The 24,342-nt window shown below is 40.3% G+C and overlaps 2 protein-coding genes across 10 annotated transcripts in view; one reads left to right on the forward strand and one right to left on the reverse strand.

Annotated features, from left to right (window-relative positions):
• The first annotated feature begins 26 nt into the window (after positions 1–26).
• On the forward strand, positions 27–8,350 carry LOC122496745 (cytochrome c oxidase assembly factor 5). The gene is made up of 3 exons (XM_043603220.1): positions 27–229; positions 6,190–6,273; positions 7,866–8,350. The coding sequence occupies exons 1-3, from the start codon at positions 131–133 to the stop codon at positions 7,905–7,907; spliced, it is 225 nt and encodes a 74-aa protein (XP_043459155.1). The 5' UTR covers positions 27–130; the 3' UTR covers positions 7,908–8,350.
• The window catches only part of INPP4A (inositol polyphosphate-4-phosphatase type I A), a 151,690-nt gene continuing 132,860 nt past the window's right edge, over positions 5,513–24,342 (reverse strand). For 8 of the 9 annotated variants that reach the window (XM_043603211.1, XM_043603202.1, XM_043603212.1 and 5 more), the window contains one exon: positions 20,464–23,156. In XM_043603211.1, the coding sequence (XP_043459146.1) occupies positions 23,024–23,156 (133 nt within the window). In that variant the 3' untranslated portion in view covers positions 20,464–23,023. Of the gene's footprint in view, positions 5,603–20,463; positions 23,157–24,342 lie in introns of those variants that run through there. The other variant, XM_043603207.1, reaches the window with a different exon arrangement.

Consider the following 24,342-nt stretch of genomic DNA (forward strand, 5'->3'; position numbering starts at 1 on the left):
TCCGGGGGCCAGTCGGAAGTTGTTTCTGCCGGCTTCCGGTTCCTGCCGTCGCGAGTGTTGCTTGCTCCGAAGCCTGTCGCAGCCGTTGCGGACGGAAGCGGGTCTCGGCAGCTGGGGCCCCCTCGCAGTCATGCCCCGGTATTACGAGGATAAGCCGGAGGGCGGCGCGTGCGCGGGCGTGAAGGAGGACCTGGGCGCATGTCTGCTGCAGTCGGACTGTGTGCTCCAGGTAGCGCAGCCGGGCGCTCGGGGTGATGAGACGCTGGAACCGGAGAGGCAGGGCCGGGCCAAGGTTTCCCGGTCAGCCTGCGGTGGTGGTCAGGAGACGGGACCCAGAGTTAGAAGTCGTAGGTGTAGATCACAGCTCCAGTTTAATGAACCTGGGCACATCCGCTGTCGGAGCTTCAGCTCCCTCCGGTGTTAAATTGGAGATAAGAAAACCACCTCTTTGGATTTTTGTAAAGATAAACGATTTCGGTTCAAGAAACATGTATTAGATGCTGCCTGCCATTGCTAGCTTCAGGAGATATAAAGGAGAATGAGACAGGTTTCTTGCGTATTAGGAAATAAGACTCTAAATTAACAGAGAATTACATAAACCTGGTACACTGTATTGACTAGCAGTTTCTCCTTTCTCTGTTCCGTTATGGCTGAATATATGCTATATTTACTTTCTCTTGGTTTGGGTTTGTTTCTGAGTTGGAGTTCGATACGTTCTTGGATAAGTTGTAAACGAAGCAGCTCCATTTTTCCACTATTTTGTATCTTGCTTCCACTACATTCCCCTCACTACAGCCACGTCTTCTCAATCTTAGTGTAGTGAGGTCCAAAGTTAACTGGGGACCTGGGTAATTTGCTCTTATTTCAAAGGAAAGACAACTGCCCCAAAATGGATATCCAACATAAAGCTGTATCAGTATGTCTACTGATTCATGATTTACATTTGGTTCACTGATTTTAGCAGTCAGTGAGACTGGTCACTCCAGTGTGTCGTAAAGCTTGAGTTGTTATGAATTTAAGAGGTTCTCTAGTCCAGCTCTCTTACACAGATGAGGAAACTGAGGTGCCCTGTCCAGGGCTGTTTCCAATCTGCTGCTTCATTGGTGCAGATATTCAGCCAGCTCTTAGTAAACGCCTGGTAAGTGGCAGGCATGATCCCATGCACTGGTGACACAAAGATGAATTGTTTCAGTCACTACCTTAAATGAGTTTAGTCGGATGGGAAGAACAGACATGTAAGGAGCTAAATTCCTGTAATAAGGGCTGTGTAAACATTTAGTTAATATTTGTTTAATAATGAGATTTGGAAACAAAATGCTACAGGAGTCCAATGAACAGCAACTTATTCTTGAGAACTTGGAAACTTCTCACAGAAAAGGTGACATTTGATCTGAGTCTTAAAATTGGAGTAGTAGATTATCAAGTAAAAGAGTGGGGAATGTGGTGGTTGAGGAAAGAAGCTGAAAGAACAGCATGGGCAAGTCAGATGTGACCAAGAGAAGCTAGTGCCCTCTTAGGCCTGGGTGATAGGGAATGTGACAGAAAGCTTGAGAGGAAGACTGTCGTGTGAAAGCCCTTGTATGTCAGAGTGAGGGCCCTAGATTTTCTCCTGACCCTCAGCATCAGAAGGCCATAGAGATGAGCAATCAAGGGAATAAAGTACACATGGGACTGAGAAAAGAAACTGTAGAGGAGGAAACTGAAAGCAAGGAGGATACCAAGTTTCTTTTTTGCAATAATCCATTTATTTAGTCAGCATTTGAGTGCCAAGCTCTAATTCAGAGGATATACAGATGATTGGGATACATTCCCTCCTGTGTAGAAATTAGATCTCTGGAAAACTGGGCAGAGATAATGGCCAGGACACATGGCACAGACTTTGCTTTCCCCAGCTGAATATGTGGCTTTATTGATGCTGGTCAATTAAGAGAACATGATGTTGGTAAAAAAAGTACTTTAAATGGGAATGTGTGTACAGTTTATGTTAAATTCATCCTGACTTCAAGAGGAGTGTAAAAGGGCAGTATTTAGGCAAAACATTGAGGTCTGTAGATAAGAGGACAATATCCTACCTCTTCAGATAGTGTCACTGGCAGCTACAGCCTACCATGCCCCTCCTAGGGACTCTGAAGACCAAGGGACATTCTGCTGAGGTCTGTGTCTGCCCTGAATGACCTCATTTATGATAAAATTTAGCTCCTTGTATAAAGTTAATCTGATCTTTTAGCAGATGGATGCTGTAGTCTTCCTTGCCAATCTTTAACCCACTGGAAAAGCTGCTGGACCTGACTCTCAGGAAGAATTCAAAATAAATATTTAGTGCTACAGTGGGAAATAGTCAAGGAACTATAGGGTTTGAGAGAAGCTCAGGGTAATGGGGGTGAGGATGTCAACCCCTGTGGGGCTGGAAAGGAGAAGCAAGGAAAAAGCAGATTCAAAAGGCAGCTCTTGGATAGACTTCTTAGGATTTTATGACTCCTGGGGGATCAAAAAGGTTGAAACTATGCTCAAGAAACCTGAATCACAGGTTATCTCCTGTGTGTCTCCATTAACAAGCTCTCAGACCTGCTGACTTAATCAGAATTACCTGGAGATGGGGCAGAGAGCTTAAAAGTATAGATCCCACTGCTCCTCCTACCCCTATAAAAGTATCCCACGTTGATTCTTGGGCACAGCCATGTTTGGGAATCACTGATCTTTTAATTTTTTTTTAACATTTATTCATTTTTTGAGAGACAGAGGGTGAGTGGGGGAGGGGCAGAGAAAGAGGGAGACACAGAATCTGAAGCTGGCACCAGGCTCTGAGCTGTCAGCAGAGAGCCCAATGCGGGGCTTGAACCCACGGACTGTGAGATCATGACCCGAGCCGAAGTCAGTCACTTAACCGACTGAGCCACCCAGGCGCCCCAGGAATCACTGATCTTGCCCTCAGAAGGTAAATAAGCTTGGGAGTGTATTAGTTAGGATATAGGTTCGGGTACATGGTACAGATATCCAAAATAACATTGGCTTGAACAAGATAGGAAATTCTCTTTGGGGTGCCTGGGTGGCTCAGTCGGTTAAGCGTCCGACTTCTGCTCAGGTCATGATCTCTCGATTTGTGAGTTCGAGCCCTGCGTCAGGCTCTGTGCTGACAGCTCAGAGCCTGAAGCCTGCTTCAGATTCTGTGTCTCCCCGTCTCTCAGCCCCTCCCATCCTTATGCTCTGTCTCTCAATAATAAATAAACGTTAAAAAATTTTTTTAAAAAATTCTCTTTTGCTCTTTGTGTGTGCCTGTAAATAGGTCCTGGACAGCTCCCCTCAGCCTTCCATAGACCCAGACACTGTTGATCTTGTGGTTTTAGGTGCTGTGATGGGAGAGGGGATGTTATTCTCACACGCGTGGTCCAAGATTGCCTTCCTTCCATATTATCAGGCCATGACGTGATGATGTGAAGTGATAAGAGGGGGCAAGTCACTTGCCTTTAAGGACCAACGCAGAAGATTTACATTTCAGTTCCTCACATATTCTAGTGGCTAGAACTTAGTCATATGACCACACCCAGTTGCAAGGGTGGCTGGGAAATTTAGCGCAGCCATATGCCTCACAAGAAAGGAAGAGTTAAATGTTAAGGGACAACTGGCAGTCTGCCATTTGGTGTAGAGGTGAAGGAGGATGAATTAACCTGTCTCTATCTCTCTTAGAATAAGATGGATCTTTCCATTAGGCAGTTGGCAGTCTGGCATGAAAGCTTATGAAAAAGATACCATTTGGGGAAGCATCAGTTTAGAGTTCTAGTCTTTGGTATAGTTTTATTTATTCTTCTGTTTGCTGTCACATCACTCACATGGGCAACAAACATCCCATCGGCAACATCTTATTACAGAGTTTTAGGGTGGAACACAGTGCAGGGAAGCTTGCTACTCTGTTCTGATTCACTTTTGTGATTCACTGATATAGATGACAATTAAAATCTAGAATCTAAGCAGGCAGACAGACTAGAAAGTGGCAAGATTCCCAAGAATTGGGAATGCCACAGATATGGTACCCTGTAGCATTTTTCACAGTAAAAACAAGAAGGGCGACATGGCACTTGCAAAATAAAGGTTTGGAGGAGTGGTTGCAGTGGTAGGGTTGAGGTACCAAAATCTGCTTGAAGGTAAACCCTGGATGATGAAGAGTTGGTGAAATTGGGGTTACATTTTTCCCAGTGCATGAATGCACCAGATGTTTCTATTTAAGTAGTAAGTATTCTAGGTTCCTTATTAACATTCTAAGCGTTCAGTACCACACTAACAATGTTCTGATTTTAGGGCACCTAATTCTGGCTGTTTGAGCTTTTAAAATAAACACTGAGCCAGGGTCATTTTATTCTCAGACAAAATTGCTTGACCCATTTTACACTGGAACTCACCTTGAGTAGGAAGGTTTCATCATTTTCCTTTATATTGCCAAGCACTGCATGAGGCTAATGTTTATAAGCAGTGTATGTTTTATTTCTTTAATAGGTAATCATAATGTTAAGGTTTTGATTTTTTTTCTTCACAAATTGCGTATCACAGTTTGATGTAATTAAAGCTCAGGTAATTCAGAAAATTTAAGTCCTGTCAACTTTTTCCAGATGTTGTTTTATATATTTACATTCCTGGGAAACAGAACCCCTTTAGCACCTCTCCCTGTTACCCTCTGGCACTTCTCTACTATGTGACACGCCACACTGCCGGTTGGCATTTGTACATGTATACCTTCTTTGCTACCTGGTTGTAAAAGCCCTGTCTGAGCAGGAATAGCTAACATTTTTAACCTCCCACTGAACTGATCTGGGGCCATTCTGAATATTTTTTAAAGTAAATTAGTTGTGAGGGCTTAGTTAATAGATAAATTAGTAAGATAGGGCATCCAAAAAGAGAAATTTTGCTGCAATTAAATTTTAATCTTGCCTCTTTGAATTGTGAAGTATATATATTTTTAAATGTCCATTTATCAATTTTGACAGAGAAAGGCTGAGCAGGGACTTGGCAGAGAAAGAGGGAGAGAGAACCCCAAGCAGGCCCCACGCTGCCAGTGCAGAGCCCAATACCAGACTCAATCCTATGACCCATGAGATCGTGACCTGAGCTGAAATCAAGAGTCAGACGCTTAACCTCCTGAGGCACCCAGGCGCCCCTGAATTCTGAAGCACATTATTGATGTTCTCTGTGTCCAGCATATTTAAATGCCTTTGTGTTAAGTTAAACATGTCTTTGTTAAAAAATATTTTAAGATTATGAAGAGGTATTAAAATTTTTGTTCCATGTTTACCTTGAAAAACCCATACTAAATTCTAGCTCTCACCTAGTTTTGCAGATGTAATTTTGTCAAGTCTGATTTTTAATGGTTATAGTTTAAAAAATCTTATTTAAGAATCAAAAATAAGTTTCTCCTGTGAGCATTCTTATAGGTGCTTCTTACCTTGGCAGGAAGGGAATGGTTTAGTCCAGTTTGCTTCTTAGCCTTCTTTTAGCTTTCACTGCTTAAAGTTGGGTTCATTTCACATCAGGCCCAGGCAGATCTTCTCTCACAAATATGTCTCAATTCTGTTAACATCTCCCCTTCCTCTTCCAGTTCTATGTGGTTGTGCTTCTGAAATTAGAGAATTTGACCGTTGGGTGGGGGGCAAGGATGTGTTGGAGGTAATCGTGCTTGCACTAAAAGGATATATACCTGGAGGCTTTAAAGCCACTTGGTAGGTCCTTCCAGAACAAACCCATTTCCCACTACAGCCGGCCTGATCTCTCGTATGTACATGCCTGTGTACATATATGCATGTCCACTCATCTATCTTGATGAGTTCTGGAGTGTAAAAATTTTAGAAACACTGAAGGAAAAAAAAATATATTACTTTCACCTTTACTCTCTTACCCATAAGGAGCTAATAATACTAGTTGCGAGATATATAAAAATTTGAAAGAAAAGTGTCTTATGGACACTAGTATTTTCAAGAACTCAAGGGCACCCTAAAAAGTGCTCCAAAATTATTTGATAGATTTTTTATTCTATCCTGTTCTCCCTAAACATCAGCAGTCAAAATGAATCACAAAATATTTTGTCATATAATTTACTACTTTTTTTCTTTAACTTTAAAAAAAAAGCACTACTTTCAAAACGATAGTTATTTTGTACTTTGTGAGGAAATTCTCCAGGTATTTATATTGTTTTCTGTGTCCTAGGAAGGAAAATCCCCTCGACAGTGTCTGAAGGAAGGAAACTGCAAAGCTTTGAAATACTCATTTTTTGAATGTAAAAGATCAATGGTAAGAGGCTATATAGCTTTTGCAAAGCTTATGCTAAAAATTTTAGGTATGCTAAAAATTAAGTATGTGAATGACCTAGCAATTACATATATGTTGCAAGTGAGATCATTCAGAAAAAAGAATGTGGATAATATTATTTATGTATTACTTCTACTTTGACACTAGAAAGTGCCATCTAGGGAACTCCTGAGTGGACTAATAGATTCGTATAGCCTTTGTCCAAGAGTGATTCACTATTAGTCCTCTAAGATGCCAATTTGCCTTATATACTGACTTTAAAACCCTCTACGTACCCCACCACCCTTGGAAGAGGCTGCACTGTGAGCTTTAAGTCAAAGAACATGTAGTCATCCTATGAGTAGATACTTTAAACATTGTTAATCCCTAAATGTTGGGTGTGATTCACTGTTTAAAGATTTCAAATACATTTCAATGTTCATTTTGAGTTTATTTTTAAATTTTTTTTAACGTTTATTCATTTTTGATGGAGACAAAGTGCAAGCAGGGGAGGGGCAGAGAGAGAGGGAGACACAGAATTTGAAGCAGGCTCTGGGCTGAGCTGTCAGCCCAGAGCCAGCCCAGAGCCTGATGCAGGGCTCGAACCCACCAACCACAAGATCGTGACCTGAGCCAAAGTCCGACACTTAACAGACTGAGCCACCTAGGCGCCCCTTGGGTTTATTTTTGTGTACGGTATAAGAAAGTGGTCTAGGTTCATGCTTCTGCATGTTGCTGTCCAGTTTTTCCAACACCATTTGCTGAAGAGACCATCTTTTTTCCATTGGTGATTCTTTCCTGCTTTGTGGAAGATCAGTTGGCCATTCGTTTGTAGGTCCATTTCTGAGTTCTCCATTCTGTTCCATTGATCTTTGTGTCTGTTTTTGTGCTAGTACCATACTGTCTTGATGATTACAGCTTTGTAATACAGCTTGAAGTTGGAATTGTGATGTGCCTTGGTTTTCTTTCTCAACATTACTTTGGCTATTCAGGGTCTCTTCTGATTCCATACAAATTTTAGAATTGTTTGTTCTAGCTCTGTGAAGAATGTTGGTGTTATTTTGATAGGGATCGCATTGAATATATAGATTGCTTGGGTAGTTATCGACATTGTAACAATATTTGTTCTTCCAGTCCATGAGCATGGAATGTTTTTCCATTGTTTTGTGTCTTCTTCAGTTTCTTTCATAAGCTTTCCATAGTTTTGAGTGTACAAATTTTTCACCTCTTTGGTTAGGTTTATTCCTATGTATTTTATGTTTTTTTGGTGCAGTTCAAGTACATCTGAATATTAACCCACACAAAACTTAATAAAAAAAAATTAAGTTTGCTAGAAGCACACATATTGAGTATAGTTGAGGGAAAAATATAAATATAATTCGGATTCTACTTGAGAAGAAAATCCTTATTGGGACCTTAAATGGAACTTTTGTTTTTAATGCCATCTTTATTATTTTTTTTCTTGGTAGCTCTGACAATTGCCTTTTTGACTGTGCTGGAAACTGGTTTACTTCTGTCACAGATTGAGACCACTTACCAAAGCTGTGTTTAATTGTGTTGTACAAAATCTGATTTAATTATATGTTTATTTTCAGTTGGATGCCAGATCAAGATTCCGAGGAAGAAAAGGATATTGACGCCAATATATTGAAACCAAAATGAAAACAACAAAGGATTTTCTCTGATCACTTAAAACAGAGAAGCCAAAATAGGAGACAGACTTGCTGTATCTGATGGGTTAGACCAGTATTTCCCTCCACAAACACTGGAGAAAATGGATGAGTTCTGTTTTTGAATATGTATAAAGTAAATGATTCTTCCTCTAAGTTATTTTTGGAAGAAAAATATAATCGAACAGCTATGAGCTGAGAGCAACATAATGTGTATTGAGAATTGTTCTAAACCACAAAAAGTGGAAAGATTGTTATTTTCCAACTTGACTTTTCGACCAGATGACTCGGTTGGTACATCCTTTGTGAATATTATGAAGGCCACTGATGGGACTGTTAAAATTGATAACATTCAGTGTGGGGAGAAAATGTCTATTGGGAAAGCTTTGGATAAAGATTTCTTTTACTCAGTCTGTCCTATTTAGTTCTAAAAATGTGTTTGATTCCTTGGAGGAGAAATGCTTCATTTGCACCGATTCACTAGAGTAACAACCTCACAACTTTAATATTCATATCATACAGTAGGCGTAGCTGGATACAAACCTCTGATTGTTGCCAGGGATCTTGTCCTCCATTTAGGGACTGTTTTTCTCGTTTCGGGCTTCATTTTCAGGCTGGTCCTCTCTCACATAATGGGGAAGAGGACTGGCAGCCAAAAGTGCACATCTTTAAGATCCATGATCCAAAAGAAAGAGCTAACCTTTTCTAGGGTCCACTAATCAAATCCTACAAAAGGACTGTTGTCTTCCCTGGATCACCTGCCCCTGAATTAGACCAGTCCCTGTGGAGAAAGGGATGAGGCCACATGATTTTGGCCTGGCCTGGGTCTTACACACGGTAATGGGTCACCCCCAACAGAAGCACATTGGATGAGTGATGGGCCTTATCCCAAAAGAAAAGGATTCAGAGAAAACTGAAACAATAGATGTTCATAGAGAAAGCATGAGCGAAAACCAGGAAATGCTTGAAAAAGTTTAGAATCACAGTAATTCTGATCACTTAATACAATCAAGAGCCAAATATAAATCCAAGTTTCAACTCTCTTTTCAGTGGTGAAGAATAAATGAAGAAGCATAGCTTCTTTATGCGGCCGTGGTTCTTTGCAGTTCAAGCAATCAAGGTGTTCTATAGCTCAACTGGTTTTTTAAAGGTTCGCCTAAAGTGAGAATTCCACACTGGCCCCCATTGCAGAGTATCACTGAGGTCTGCTGTTGTGTTTGTGTGGTACTGCTTTTCACTGGAAGAGGGAAAAATATTTTTTTTCCCTGTTTAAGTGCTCCAACTTTTATTAAAAGAACTTTGATAAGAAACTCCAGAATTATTTTATAGAACCCTCTTTTTTTAGTAACAGCTTGAAAGCTTCATTTAGAGAAATTCACATTCCATAGATTCATGCTTAAAGCATACAATTTTGTTTTTTGGAGTATAGTCACAAGTTTGTGCAACCATCATCGCCATCTAATTCCTGAACATTCTCAAGGGAAACCCCATACCCATTAGCAGTTACTCCCCATCCCTCCTTTCCCCCCAATTCCCAGCAACCACTAATATACTTTCTATGTCCATAGATTTGCATATTCTGGACATGTCATAAAAATGGAGTTACGTGTGGCCTGTCGAGACTGGCTTCTTTCACTTATGTTTTCAAGGTTCATCCATATGTGTAGCATCCGTCCGTTCCTTTTTATTGCTGAATACTCTTCCATAGTATAGATAGACCACATTTTATGTATCTATCAGCTGATGGACTTTGGGTTTTTTGCACTTTGGAGCTATGAAGACTAATGTTATGACTATTCATGAACAAGTTTTACGTGGATATAGGTTTCATTTCTCCAGGGTAAATACCTAACAACGGTATTACTGCCAAACTTTTACACAGTGGCTACACCATTTTACATTCCCACCAGCAAAAGATTTCCATTGCTCCAGATCAGCAACAGTTACATTCCATCTATTTGATTATAGCCATTCTACAAGGTGTGAACCGGTATCTAATTGGGATTTTGATTAGCATGTCCCTAATGGCTACTGATGTTGAGCATGTTTTCATGTGCTTAATGGCCTTGTGTATATCTTTTTTTTTTTTTTAACATTCTTGAATTATATTTATTCTATTTGAGAAACTATCATTTTCAGGTGTCAGATTTTTTTTTAATTTTTATTTAAACTTTAGGTAACATACAGTGCAATATTGGTTTCAGGAGTAGAATTCAGTGATTTACCACTTATATACAACACCCAGTGGTGATCATAACAAGTACCCTCACTATCTTGATTACCCATTACCTATCTAGCCCATCCCCACCCACCTCCTTCCATTAACCCTCTGTTTAGTTTGTTCTCTATCATTAAGAGTCTCTTGTGGTGTGTTTCCCTCTCTCATTTCCCCCTTTCCATATATTCATCTGTTTTGTTTCTTCTACATGAGTGAAATGTTATGGTATTTGTCTTTCTCTGAATGACTTATTTAGCATAATACATTCTAACTCCATCCACATCATTACAAATGGCAAGATTTCATTCTTTTTGATGTCTAATATTCCATTGAATATATCCATTCATATATTCATTCATCAGTTGATATATCCATTCATCATACATTTGGGCTCTCTCTGTAATTTGGCTATTGTTGATAATACTGCTATAAACATTGGGGTGCACGTACCCCTTTAAATCTGTATTTTTGTATCCTTTGGGTAAACACCCTAGTAGTGTAATTGCTAGATGGTAGGGTAGTTGTATTTTTAGTTTTTTGAGGAACCTCCATACTATTTTCCAGAGTGGCTGCACCAATTTGTATTCCCACCAACAGTTCAAGAGGGTTCCCCTTTCTCCACATCCTCACCAACAACTGTTGTTTCTTGTGTTGTTACCTTTAGCCATTCTGACAGGTGTGAGCTGGTATCTCATCATGCTTTTGATTTGTATTTCCTGATGATGATGATGATGATGATGATGATGTTGAGCATCTTTTCATGTGTCTGTAGTCATCTGGATATCTTCTTTGGAAAAGTGTCTATACATGTCTTCTCATTTCTTAATTGGGTTGTTTCTTACGTGTTGAGTTTCTAAGTTCTTTATAGATTTTGGATGCTAACAGTTAATAGATAATGTCATTTGCAAATATCTTCTCCACAGGCTGCCTTTTAGTTTTGTTAATTGTTTCCTTTGCTGTGCAAAAGCTTTTTACCTTGATGACATCCCAATGGTTCATTTTTGCTTTTCTTTCCTTTGCTTCTGGCAACATGTCTAGTAAGAAGTTGCTCTGGCTAAGGTCAAAGAGGTTACTACCTGTGTTCTTCTCTAGGATTTTGATGGTTTCCTGTCTCACATTTAAGTCTTTCAGCCATTTTGAATTTACTTGTGCATGATGTAAGAAGGTGGTCCAGTTTCATTCTTCTGCATGTTGCTGTCCAGTTTTCCTAATACTATTTGTTAAAGGGACTTTTTCCCATTGGATATTCTTTCTTGCTTTGTTGAAAATTAGTTGGCCATATAGTTGTAGGTCCATTTCTGGGATTCCTATTCTGTTCCATTGATCTCTGTGTCTGTTTTTGTACCAGTACCATATTGTCTTGATGACTACAGCTTTGTAATACAGCTTGAAATCCAGAATTGTGATGCCTCCAGTTTTTTCCTTTTCAGAACTGCTTTAGCCATTTGGGGACTTTTCTGGTTCCGTAAAAATTTTAGGATTGTTTGTTCTAGCTCTGTGAAAAATGCTGGTGGTATTTTAATAGGGATTGCATTAAATGTGTAGATTGCTTCTGGTAGTATTGGCATTTCAGCAATGTTTGTTCTTCCAATCCATGAACATGGACTGTGTTTCCATTTCTTTGTGTCCTATTCAATTTCTTTCATAATTGTTCTATAGTTTTCAGAGTATAAATCTTTTACCTCTTTAGTTAGGTTTATTCCTAGGTATCTTACTGTCTTTGCACTTGCAAATAGGATCAATTCCTTGATTTCTTTTTCTGCTACTTCATTACTGGTGTATAGAAATGCAGATTTCTGAATGGTGATTTATATCCTGTGACTTTGCTGAATTCATGTATTAGTTATAGCAATTTTTGGGGTTTTCTACAAAGAGTATCATGTAGTCTGCAAAGAGTGAAAATTCGACTTTTTCTTTGCTAATTTGGATGCCCTTTATTTCTTTTTGTTTTCTGATTGCTGAGGCTAACACTTCTGATACTATGTTAAATAATAAGGGGGAAAGTGGACATCCTTGTCTTGTTCCTGACCAAAGGGGAAAGGCTCTCAGTTTCTTCCCATTGAAGATGATATTAGCTCTGGGTCTTCCATGTATGGCATTTAGGATATTGAGGTATGTTCCATCTATCCCTACTTTGTTGAGGGTTTTTATCAAGAAGGAATGCTATATTTTGTGAAGTGCTTTCTTCTGCATCTATTGACAGGATCTTATGGTTCTTATCCTTTCTTTTACTAATGTGGTGTATCATGTTGATTAATTTGCAAATACTGAATAAATCCCACTTGATCATGGTGAATAATTATTTTAAGGTACTGTTGAATTAGATTTGCTACTATTTTATTGAGAATTTTTACATCCATATTCATCAGGGATATTGGCCTGTAATTCTCCTTTTGAGTGGGGTCTTTTGTTTTGAAATCAAGGTAATGCTGGCCCTGTAGAAGACGTTTGGAAATTTTCCTTCCATTTCTGTTTTTTTGAAGAGTTTGAGAAGAATAGGTATTAACCTTATTTAAATGTCTGGTAGAATTCCTCTGGAAAGCCATCTGGCCCAGAACTCTTGTTTTTTGGGAGATTTCTGATTACTGATTCAATTTCTTTGCTGGTTATGGGTCTGTTTAAATTTTCGATTTCTTCCTGTTTCAGTTTTGGTAGCTTGTAAGTTTCTAGGAGTTTGTCCATTTCTTCCAGATTGCCCAGTTTGTTGGCATATAATTTTCCATAGTATTCTCATAATTGTATATCTGTGCTGTTGGTTGTGATCTCTCCTTCATTCATGATTTTATCTATTTGGGTCCTTTCTTCTTTTTGATCAGTCTGTCAAGGGGTTTATCAGTTTATTAATTCTTTCAAGGAACCAGCTCTTAGTTTTGTTGATCTGTTCCTGGTTTTTTGTTTCTATATTGTTTATTTCAGCTCTCATCTTTATTATTTCCCTTCTGCTGGCTTTAGGATCTGCTGTTCCTTTTCTAGCTCCTTTAGGTGTAAGGTTAGGATATGTATTTGGGACCTTTCTTGCTTCTTGAGATAGGTCTGTATTGCAATATACTCCCTCTTAGGACTGCCTTTGCTGCATCCCAGAGGTTTTGGAATGTCGTATTTTCACTTGCTTCCATGTATTTTTTTTATTTCTTCTTTAATTTCCTGGTTAACCCACTCATTCTTTAGCAAGATGTTTTTTAACCTCCATGTAATTGAGGGCTTCCCAAATTTTTCTTGTGGTTGATGTCAAGTTGTGGTCTGAAAATATGCATGGTATGATCTAGATCTTTCTGTACTTGTGGAGGGCTGATTTGTGACCTAGCATGTGATCTATTCTGGAGAATGTTCCGTGTGCACATGAAAAGAATGTGTACTCTGTTGCTTTAGGATGAAACGTTCTGAATCTATCTGTTAAGGCCATCCAGTCCAGTGTGTCATTCAAAGTCATTGTTTCCTTGTTGATTTTCTGCTTAGATGATCTGTCCATTGTTGTCAGTGGGGCGTTAAAGTCCTCTATTATTATTGTGTCATTATCAATGAGTTTCTTTATTAGTAATTGATTTATATTTGGGTGTTTCAAGTTGGGGGCATAAATATTTACAATTGTTAGATCTTGTTGATGGACAGACCCCTTAATTATGATATAACACCCTTCCTCATCTCTTGTTACAGTCTTTGGTTTAAAATCTAGTTTGTCTGATATAAGTATGGCTACTGTGGCTTTCTTTTGACCTCCATTAGGATGATACATGGTTCTCCATCCCCTCACTTCAATCTGCAGGTGTCTTTAGGTCTAAAATGAGTCTCTTGTCGGCCACATGTAGATGGGTCTTGTGGGTTTTTTCTTTTTTTTATCCATTCTGATACCCTATGTCTTTTGATTGGAGCATTTAGTCCATTTACATTCAGAGTGATCATTAAAAGATGAATTTAATGTCATTGTGTTACCTATACAGCTGGTGTCTCTGGTGATGTCCTCTGGGCCTTTGTAGTCTTTATTGCTTTGGTCTTCTTTTTCCTCCACTCAGAGTGGCCTCCCTCCACCTTAAAATTTCTTGCAGGGCTGGTTTAGTGGTCACAAACTCCTTTAGTTTTTGTTTGTCTGGGAAAGTCTTTCTCTCTCCTTCTATTCTGAATGACAGCCTTGCTGGATAAAGAGTTCTTGGCTGCATATTTTTTTCCCATTCGGCACATTGAATATATCCTGCCACTCTTTCTGGCCTGCCAAGTGTCTGTGGACAGATCTGCTGCAAACCTGACCTGTCTTCCCTTGTAGATTAAGGACTTTTTTCCCTTGCTGTTTTCAGGATTCTTTCCTTGTCTGTGTATTTTGTGAATTTGACTACAATATACCTTGGTAATGGTCGGCTTTTGTTGAATTTAATGGAAGTTCTCTGTGCTTCTTGGATTTTGATGTCTGTCTTTTCCCAGATTAGGGAAGTTTTCAGCTATAACTTGTTCAAATAAACCTTTTGCGTCTTTTTCTGTCCCTTCTTCATCTTCTGGGACTCCTATGATACAAATGTTATTCCATTTTAATAAGTCACTGAGTTCCCTAAGTCTACCTTCGTGATCCATTACCTTTGTTTCCCTCTTCTTTTCACCTTATTTCTCATAATTGTATCTTCTATATCACTGATTCAGTCCTCTGCTTCATACATCCTCATTTTTATGGCCTCCATGTGGGTTTGCATCTCAGTTACAGCATCTTTAATTTTGACCTGACTAGCTTTTAGTTCTTTTATCTCTGTAGAAAGGGATTCTCTAGCAAACCCAGCTAGTATCTTTATAATTATTTCAAATTCTAGTTCAGACATCTTATATATGTATTGATTAAATTCTTGGATGTGAGGATCTACTTCCTGTTTTTTTCTTTTGGGGTGAATTTCTCCATCTTATCATTTTGTCCTGAAAAGAAGAACCACCCCCCCCCAAAAAGAAAAAAACAAAACTAGATCATAGATGTGTTTTGGTCTGCTTGTTAAAAGAATCTAGATCCAAAAATACAAAATACAATACAATGAAAATAAATTTAAAAATTATATATAAAAATATATTTAAAATTTTTAATTTTTAAAAATTTTCAAAGGAACCGAAAAAAATGAAAAAAAAAAAAAACCAATAAAGAATAAAAGTACGGGGTGCCTGGGTGGCGCAGTCGGTTAAGCGTCCGACTTCAGCCAGGTCACGATCTCGCGGTCCATGAGTTCGAGCCCCCCCCGTCAGGCTCTGGGCTGATGGCTCAGAGCCTGGAGCCTGTTTCCGATTCTGTGTCTCCCTCTCTCTCTGCCCCTCCCCCATTCATGCTCTGTCTCTGTCCCAAAAATAAATAAACGTTGAAAAAAAATTAAAAAAAAAAAAAGAATAAAAGTAAAAAGGAAGCTAGATTCTATTTCCCCTAGAGCTGGAGCTTTTCAGCACTCTGATCAGTAGACTTAGTGTGAGTGAGTTGTTTTTGTTGGTCTTCTGAGGGAGGGGCCTGTTGCGCTGATTCTCAGGCTGATGGAAATGGGCCTCAAAGGTGCAGCGGGGTGGGGCCTGGTGTAAGCAGCTCTGGCCTCCATTGGGTAGCACTACTTTTTTTCCTTGAAGGATTTCAGTGCTGATAGGCGGGATAAATACGGCAGTGCCTGCTCTCTAGCCCCAGAGCTGGAAGTTTGCAACTCCCGACACTCCAGGGAACCCTCACAGAAGAGCAATCAATTACCCCTCGTGCCCCCAGCTTCTGTCAGAACCCTGCGTTCACCCAGGATTTGAGCTTTTATCTCAGGTGCATCACTCAGTTTCAAAATTCCTAATTTTAGGGATTCCCATGGCGTGGACCCATGCTCGCTGTTCCTCTGGGGTAGGGTCTTGTCATACTTTTACTCTTTGCTGGTCCATGTCAATAAAATGGCCACACGATCGCATAGCAGTTCAGAGCTTATAGCAAAACAGAGCAGAAAGCCGGCACCCCTGCTTGCTGCCCTCAAATGAGTCCCTGCTTCCTAAGCTTGGAAACAGCACAGCAAGTTGGCGCCACCTGTCCTTGCAACCAAGGAATCCTCAGGCCATGCTGTCACTTCTGGGACTCCACTCCACTTTGCCACATGAACACCTTTAAGTCAGGCATGTCCCCCACAGTACTGGACTTCTAAAATTTCAGATTTTGCTCTCCACTGCTTACAATACGTTGCAGTAGCCTCCATAATCAGGGCTCCCTCCCCACTGCTGTATTCACAGCTTTGTCTCCCCCAAGTCAACTCTACACACCTCCTACCTTCCAAAAAGTGATTACTTTTCTACTTGTAGACTTGCAGATTTTGTTCTCTCAGACCTCTGACTGATATCTTTGGTGTTCAGAATGATTTGATAACTAGCTGTGTTTTAGGGATGAGGCAAGCTTAGGGTCCCCCTACTCCTCCGCCATCTTCAGTTGTCAGATCTGGCCTTCTGTATATTTTTGGAGAAATGTCTTTTCAAATCCATTCTCCATTTTTAAGTTATTTATCTCTTCATTATTGTGTTATAAGGTCTTTATATATTGTGTATACAAGTTCCTTAAAGATAAATGATTGGGGTTCTAGGAGTTCTGTGTATATACCATTGACCCCTTTGCAGAGATGATCGACAGGTTCTCCCACTTCCGTTCACTCTGTTGGTTGTGTTCACTCTGTTGATGCAGTTTTAAATTTTGATGTTATCTGGTTTATCTGTTTTTACTTTGTTGCCTGTACTTTTGGTGTCCGATCTAACAAGTCATTGCCTGGCCTAGTGAAGGTTTCCCCCTAAGTATTCTTCCAGGAGTTGTCTAGTTTTAGTTCTTCCCCTTAGGTCTTCCCTAAAGTTTGAGTTGCTTTTGCATATGGTGTAAGGTAAGGGTACAAGGTCATTCTTTTGTGTGGGGATATCCACTGTTCCCAACATCATATGTTGAAAAGACTTCCCCTTGCTCATTGAATGGTTTGGGCACCTATGTCGAAAACTACATGATCATACATATTAGGGTTTATTTCTGGGCCCTTTCTTCTTTTTCATTGGTCTGTATGTCTGTCTTTATGTCGGTGCTATGCTGTTTTGATCACTGTAGCTTTGTAATACGTTTGGAAATGAGGAAGTGTGAAACCTCCAGCTTTGTTCTTTTTCGATGGTTTTGTCTACTCAGAGCTTCTTGAGATTCCAGATGAATTTTAGGATGGATTTTCCTATCTCCACAAAAAAGTACCATTTGAATTTTGATAGGGAGTACACTGAATCTGTACATCATTTTAGGTAGTATTGGGATCTTAACAATATGAAGTCTTCAATCCATTCACAGATGTATTCCCATTCATTGGTGTCTTCTTTCCACAACATTTTGTAGTTCTCAGTGTAGAAGACTTTTGTCTTCTCGACTGGGTTAATTCCAAGTATCTTATTCTTTTTTATGTTATTGTAAATGGAGTTGTATTCTTGATTCGCTTTTCAGACTGTTTATTGAGTAATGATGGGTTAACATTTAAATTTTATTGTTAAATATAATAAACATACAGAAAAGTACACAGGATGTTTGTATAATGTTAACAAATAACCATGAAGTAAATCATCATGTAACTACCATCCAGATCACCAGAACATTGTGTGAACCCACTTTAATACTGGACTTTCCTCAGAGACCCTAATGCTCTTCCATGAGAGAAAACCACTGTCCTTGGGTTTGTCACACTCTGCTGGTCTTAAGTTTGCTTTCTCCTTTGAGTCTGTTATATTTGGCTCCTTGTCATGTATTTTGAATAACGGATTATACACAGAGACAAAAGCAACATGATCTAGCACTGAAATGGGAAAAATTTCAGTTGAACACTCCTAGAAACTCAGTTATTTACCTTTTCATTCAGTAAACTTTTTTTTAATGTTTACTTATTTTTGAGAGAGAGAGAGAGAGCATGAGTGGGAGAGGGACAGAAAGAGAGAGAAAAAAAACACAATCAGAAGCTGGCTCCAGGCTATGAACTGTGAGCACAGAGCCTGACGCGGGGCTCTAACTCATGAGCAGTGAGATCATGACCTGAGCTGAAGTCAGACACTTAACTGACTGAGCCACTCAGGCACCCCTTCAGTAAGCTTTTTTGAATGACAGGAATTACATATTCAGTTGTGAACACAAAATTACATGCTGGACAAAGTAAAAAGTAACACGATGGGCAGGAGATACATGATATAATGGTTGTATTCAAAACTGAATGAGGAAAAAAAAAATTTTTTTAAAGGCACCAACTCGTTCTGTGGAGAGAAATCGCCATAAAGGAGGACAGGCCTGAGATGGGCCTTGAAGGAGTGATGAGAAGGCCGAAGGGTACTGGTCTGGACAAGGGGATAGGATGTGGACCAGGGCTGTGAGTGTGGGGGTGGAATTATGGGATAGGTTGAAGGGGGTACTGAAGAGATACAGATCTTGGTAGCTGGTAGGATGTAGAGGGGAAGGGAGAAGATGACCAATGAGTGGAATGTGGGGTCATTTGTCAGCCAGCTTGGAGAGAAAGCATAAGTTTATTGTCGTCATGCTGTGGACACCAAAGCAGACACTCAAGTAGAATGACTAGGACGTGGCTGATGTGTAGAGGGATGTGGACGTAGATTGAGTCTGGGACAGACCTAGGAATTTGGGAGTTATTAGCAAATAAGTGCCAATTTATTCCATAGGAATGATTCAGACTTTTCAGAAAGAGCATTAGAAATGAGATAGAAGAAAAATATGGACAGAAACCTGGAGATCACCAAAATATTAGAGTGGGTGGAAGAAGACAAGCAACCAGGGGACAGTGAGGACAACGGGGACAAATGAGGCCAGGGAAGCCAAGGGAAGGATGAGCAGCAAGAAAGGAGAAGTGGGAAAGTGCTATCTTTCTGCATCTGTCTCTCTGATACAGATGTTGTCTTCCTAGATATGGGAACAAGCAAGTTTCCGGTCCTCTCTAGCCTGTCTCAGCGTTTTATGTCATTAAACGATACAACAGAGAGTGAAGATACCACAGAGGTGTGTCTATATTTGAATTCAGACCTGCCTGGACTGGCCACAAGGCCCACCAGGAGCCTGGTGCAGGAAGAAATCATCACAAAAGTAGTGCTGAGGCATAAGAGGGGTCTGAGGGGGTATTTGAAATGTAGATATTCTGATCCTATGTTCTCAGGAATGTGTCACAGCTTGGGGAGTGACAGCTATATAAAAATAAGACAAAGCTATTTCCCATTTGCTTCATCTTAAGCAATGGGTAGGGTGCGTTCTACCCAGCATGGTGCAGGCTAGTATAGTCCCTCATTGAGTGCACAGCACCACAGCCATTTCACGGACCAGGGACAAGGTGCCCTGTCTGTGTCACCTCCAGTGGAGGAAGCCAGGATTTGACTTCACAACAAGCACCAAAAAGAAAAAGACAGGCATATTTATTACATAAAAACTTTTCTCGACTCTCTACTATTAACAATACCAAAGACAACTGACGAGCAGGTTTTTTCAAGCTGCAACAGAGAAGGATTAATATACTAAATATTACAAACACTGCATATGAAAAAGACCAATACTCCAATGAAGTCACAAAAGTAGAAATATCAGTGAAAGTATAAAAGATGTTCAATTTTCACAGTCATCAAAGAAATGGAAACTGAAACCAGTTGCCATTTCCAGCATCAATGAGAATAAAGGGGGAAAGGCACATGCTATAGAGGGTAGCTTAATTTTCTGGGAGCACTTCGGTAACATTAAAATTCAAAAAGGTTTAAAATCTTAAATTATCCTTTAATTGTACATGTCTACTGCCAGGAATTCATCCAAGGGAAATCATTGACACAGGTGCAGAGAAAAAGGGGTAAAGGTACAAGATGCAGTCCTGGTTATAATGAACAATCAAACCACGAATGGAACTACATTTTAGCAAATCACACCAGACGACCAGGAAATCCACACTTATGGATGTGGGAAGGTAACAACAAAAACAGCTAACAGTTATGAACACTTACTGCCAAGGCACCTCACAACTGCCTCATGAATTGTGTCCACACTTCGCACATGAGAAAATGGAGGCTCAGAGAGGGCAAGCACTTTGTTCAGAGTCACCAGCCAGCGAGTGTCAGAGCAGGATCGGGAGCTTGATCTGTCCAATGCTGAAGTTCGTGCTCTTAATCCCACAGCCCATTGCCCCTCTGCTTCAAATTAAGTGAAAACAAGGTTATAAAACAGAAGTCTGTCATGATCTCATGCTTACAAACACCTGAGCGCTCGATGCAATGCCCACTAATGACAGCCCAGTCAGATGAGGCCATGAAACTAGTCCCCAGTTACAACGGAATGAATGAGGCAACGCCAAGTTTAATGTTCTTGTCAGTTATTTATTATTTGTCATTCTAAAGACTAGCACATTTACAGCATACATGGCTTCGAATGAACCCAGAATATATAAAACAGTAACTATATGTTCATATATATTACTACTGCCCACCCAAAACAAATAAATAAAAGTACTTTAATGCACGAAGCTTGGCAAATAACAATTGTGTAGGGACAAAACAGTATTATACAATATTTGTACATTTTTGAAGGGAACCAAAGGCAACTGTGCTGCAGGTACTTAGAATCCACGCCACATCCCGGGGTTTCAGCATGTCTCAACGTTTCTCTTTAAACGAGAGGCCTTCTAAGGTACACTGGACGGAACCTCTGTTTTATGGTAACCTGTACAACGGCTCTCCTTGCGCAGCTGGAAACTCAGCGCTCCTACCGGACTCGAGGAGCCCCGGCCACCACGAAGGGCGCCCTCTCGCGGCAAGCGAAAGAAGGGCGTGATGCCGCCCAGAGGCTGCTCTCCAACGGGGGCCCAGGGAAGCTCACATAGAACACTGAAACCTGAACATTCTCTACACGGTTAGCCAAGTCTTCGAGTTTTGTGGTGATCCTTAATATGAAGCTGAAGTTCGAAAAATAATTCACATAAAGGTGCCACATGCAAAATTGCTAACGGATGACTCGACATTTGCTCTATTCCCTTTTGACCAATGCAGGTGCTTAATGCTCATCAGACAAAAAAAAAGAAAAAAAAAAAAAAATTCTGGAAACAATATGGGTGACATTTAATTTAAAAAGACAAGGGAATTTTTGAAAGGTAGTGATGTAACATAAGAAAAGATGGAAATATGTAGGTACTAGAAAAGTTACAAATTAAATGATATGGGGGAGAGGTGAGAGGCCAAATCACCCATACTGGAAACCATCTTTGGGTTGGGACTGACACAGCAGGATGATGTGATGCCAGCTGATGCCACCTGTGCAGCGGGTTTGGTGGATAGGAGTGTCTCTACCTGCACCCTCCACAGTGAGCCAGCTGTGGGAGAGGCAGCGAGCTGTGACCATTGCTCCTGGTGCGTCCTCCACATCCATTCACACCTGTCCAATGGGCAGGAGGAGCAGAGGCTCTGTCTGAACACTGTATAGGAAGGGTCTGGAAGGTTATGCAGTCCCTCACCTGCGCCCACCCCTGTGTCCCTGCCTGTGGGTGGCACTGCCTGTGCCTCAGCAACCCAAGTCTGTCACATGTTTCCAACTGGCATTTCTAAAGGAGCCCAAGAATAATATCTATAATTTTAGACCTAGGGATTTCCTAAGGGTTCACAAATCATTAAGATCAGCATCATGGATATGTGCCACATATATTTTACAGCCTTTTAAATAACATGTAAACATAATTATGATAAACAGAATTGATAAACACATAAACTAAGAAAAATCTCTGCTATGTGCAGATAAGACTCATCATCATCATCTTATAATAGATGATCAGACATAATTTTCTATGAAATTCCTAAGTTTATGGCCCATTAATCCCTTTCAAAATCTCACTGTAGGAGATAATTTCAACTTTCTCAATAGTCATCTTACATAACAGAAGGTAAAGAGGACAGTAACAACTACTGCAAACCTAAGAGACACTTTCATCAGACAATCCAACAGGATTGTCTTCTAGAAGACGATAAATTGGGAAACCCACAAAAGGACATTTGTTCTGAAAATAGTTAGGCTTCCAGCACCTACACGCATAAATCCCCCACTGTTGTCTAAAAGGCAGCAGACACCTCATGTGCGGGGTCCTGGAGTGGCAGAATTCAACACCCAGGAGAGGAAGGGAGGCGAGCCCTGGGGGCAGGACCAGCCACGGAGCTGGGGAGAACAGGCCAGTGGCGTCCTTCTCCAGCACACACCCTGTGCTACAGCGCAGCGGGGGCGGAGGTGGGCCCCCCGCGTGGGCCGCTGCGCAGGTACTACCTTCCAGTGAAGTCTTACCTCGGGCTGATTTAGCAACCTTTACTTCACCTTCTGATTTCACCTGTGATGCTACAGATAAGACGATTTATCGGAACCAACTGCTCTCACTGCTCAAGCTGGAGCTACCTTCTTTCCCCAAAACTTGAGTTAACATTCAACATTTACTGATCTGCCCAGGATCCAATTCTTTAATATATTATTTACTGTTTTACATTCAAAAATTTTTAAAGTAGACTGTAATTCAATGCTCAATTTTGAGTTACTCGGTAGAAAAATACATTAGGTGTGCAGCTGCCTAAGTGGGCATTTTAAAAAGTCTTTTAGCATTTCAGACATATCTAGCTTGATTCATACAGGTAACTATCGATGATATCTGTGTGGTTATGGCTGAGGCTATTTAAATGGGCAGTCATTACTATCCACGCTATTGAGCCAAACATTACCTCCTATTGATTCCAGTGGAAAAAAACATGCTCCATAGACTTTTTAGTGAATTTTGTTTGAAAACACAAAAATAAAAACCAATCCTTCAGGTCTTCTTGAAGAATTCGTATATGACACTAGAGGGTACCCACATTTAGTATGTGACAGCTAATTAGAGGAACCGTGTGTTCATGTTTCAACTTTTCCGTAAGTCCCTTCGGGAGGCCTGTAATGCTTGGGGAAAGCCTTCAGCTGCAGGGAATTAAACGCATATTTGCGACTTCCAACATTCTTCATTGTATTTTCTCTTCGACAACCCTCACTGGGGAAAAAAACAAGCACAAGAAATGACAGCAGTAAAAAAGGAAAAAGGAAAAGACTTAAACTAAAATGAAATGAATTGATTATTTTCATAGCATTAAAAAAAATGTTGATTAATTCAAATGGGTGCCGGACTCATTTACAACAATACGCACGCAAGATGGCGGGCTTCTAAACAAGGAAGGCAACTAAGAAGCACAGAGATGGACACATGCTGTATGGGGCTGTGAGCCTGGCATTTCCAGAGGCAGCACTGTATCTAAGTAGAAGCAAACTTGTGGTTTTAAGTTAATGGTTTTCACGTAATGGTTTTCATGTCCAGTAATTTGAGGGTTCTATCATAATTTGCAGTTCAAAGGTTCTGTTATGTCACAAATTAAATGGAAAAAGAAATATTGCTACTCTTACCAAAGCTTTTAAAGAGCTGCATTTTTCTTATTAGCAACAGCTATGAATCACCTCAAATTGAAAATGCTCATTTTCCTTGCAGAATGTAGCAAAGCCATCTGGCCGAGAAGGCTGCTCTAACATGCCGTCCCCACTGAGGAGGCAGCTGTCCTGGGTACAGAGCAATCAGTGGGCTCATGCAGTGGTGGCACGAGGGGTCTGCACAGCCATCAGGGCTAGACATGTCATGAAGGAGTCATCCCACTGAGATCTCCCCGTGGCAGCCAGTCACCTTCTCTAGGCGGGCTGTCCTCATTGTGGTCACCTCTCACAGGGATGCCGCAGAGCCAGGTGCCCTTCCCTAGAGAACTGGCTACCAGCATCATCCCCAGCTGTACTGGATGGAGGGTTGTCATGGCAACCCAGTGGGCAGAGCAAATGCTGAACAGGAGGATGAGACATCAGGCAGGCCCAAATGAGACATCATTCATTCCCAAATGAGAGCATCAGGGGAGTTCTTTGGGAAATGGTCTGCTGTAGACACCAAATTAACAGGCAAAAGCAATTCTAAATATAAACGGCTTCCTATACGCACAGTATAACTTTACATTTTTGTGTTATTCGAAGACTAGTAATTAAGTCAACTAGTTATCAAATTCAGTACAAAAATCCCCATTTATGAGATGTAAAATTTGGAGTTACCAAGAAATAGTGATTTAAAAAAAATATTTCAAATTTTATGAAGACCATTATGTCATGCATTTTAAAAAAATATCAGTGGCAACTGCTCAAGCCTTTTA

The sequence above is a fragment of the Prionailurus bengalensis genome, chromosome A3 (genome assembly GCF_016509475.1).
Source record: "Prionailurus bengalensis isolate Pbe53 chromosome A3, Fcat_Pben_1.1_paternal_pri, whole genome shotgun sequence".
Taxonomy (NCBI): domain Eukaryota; kingdom Metazoa; phylum Chordata; class Mammalia; order Carnivora; family Felidae; genus Prionailurus; species Prionailurus bengalensis.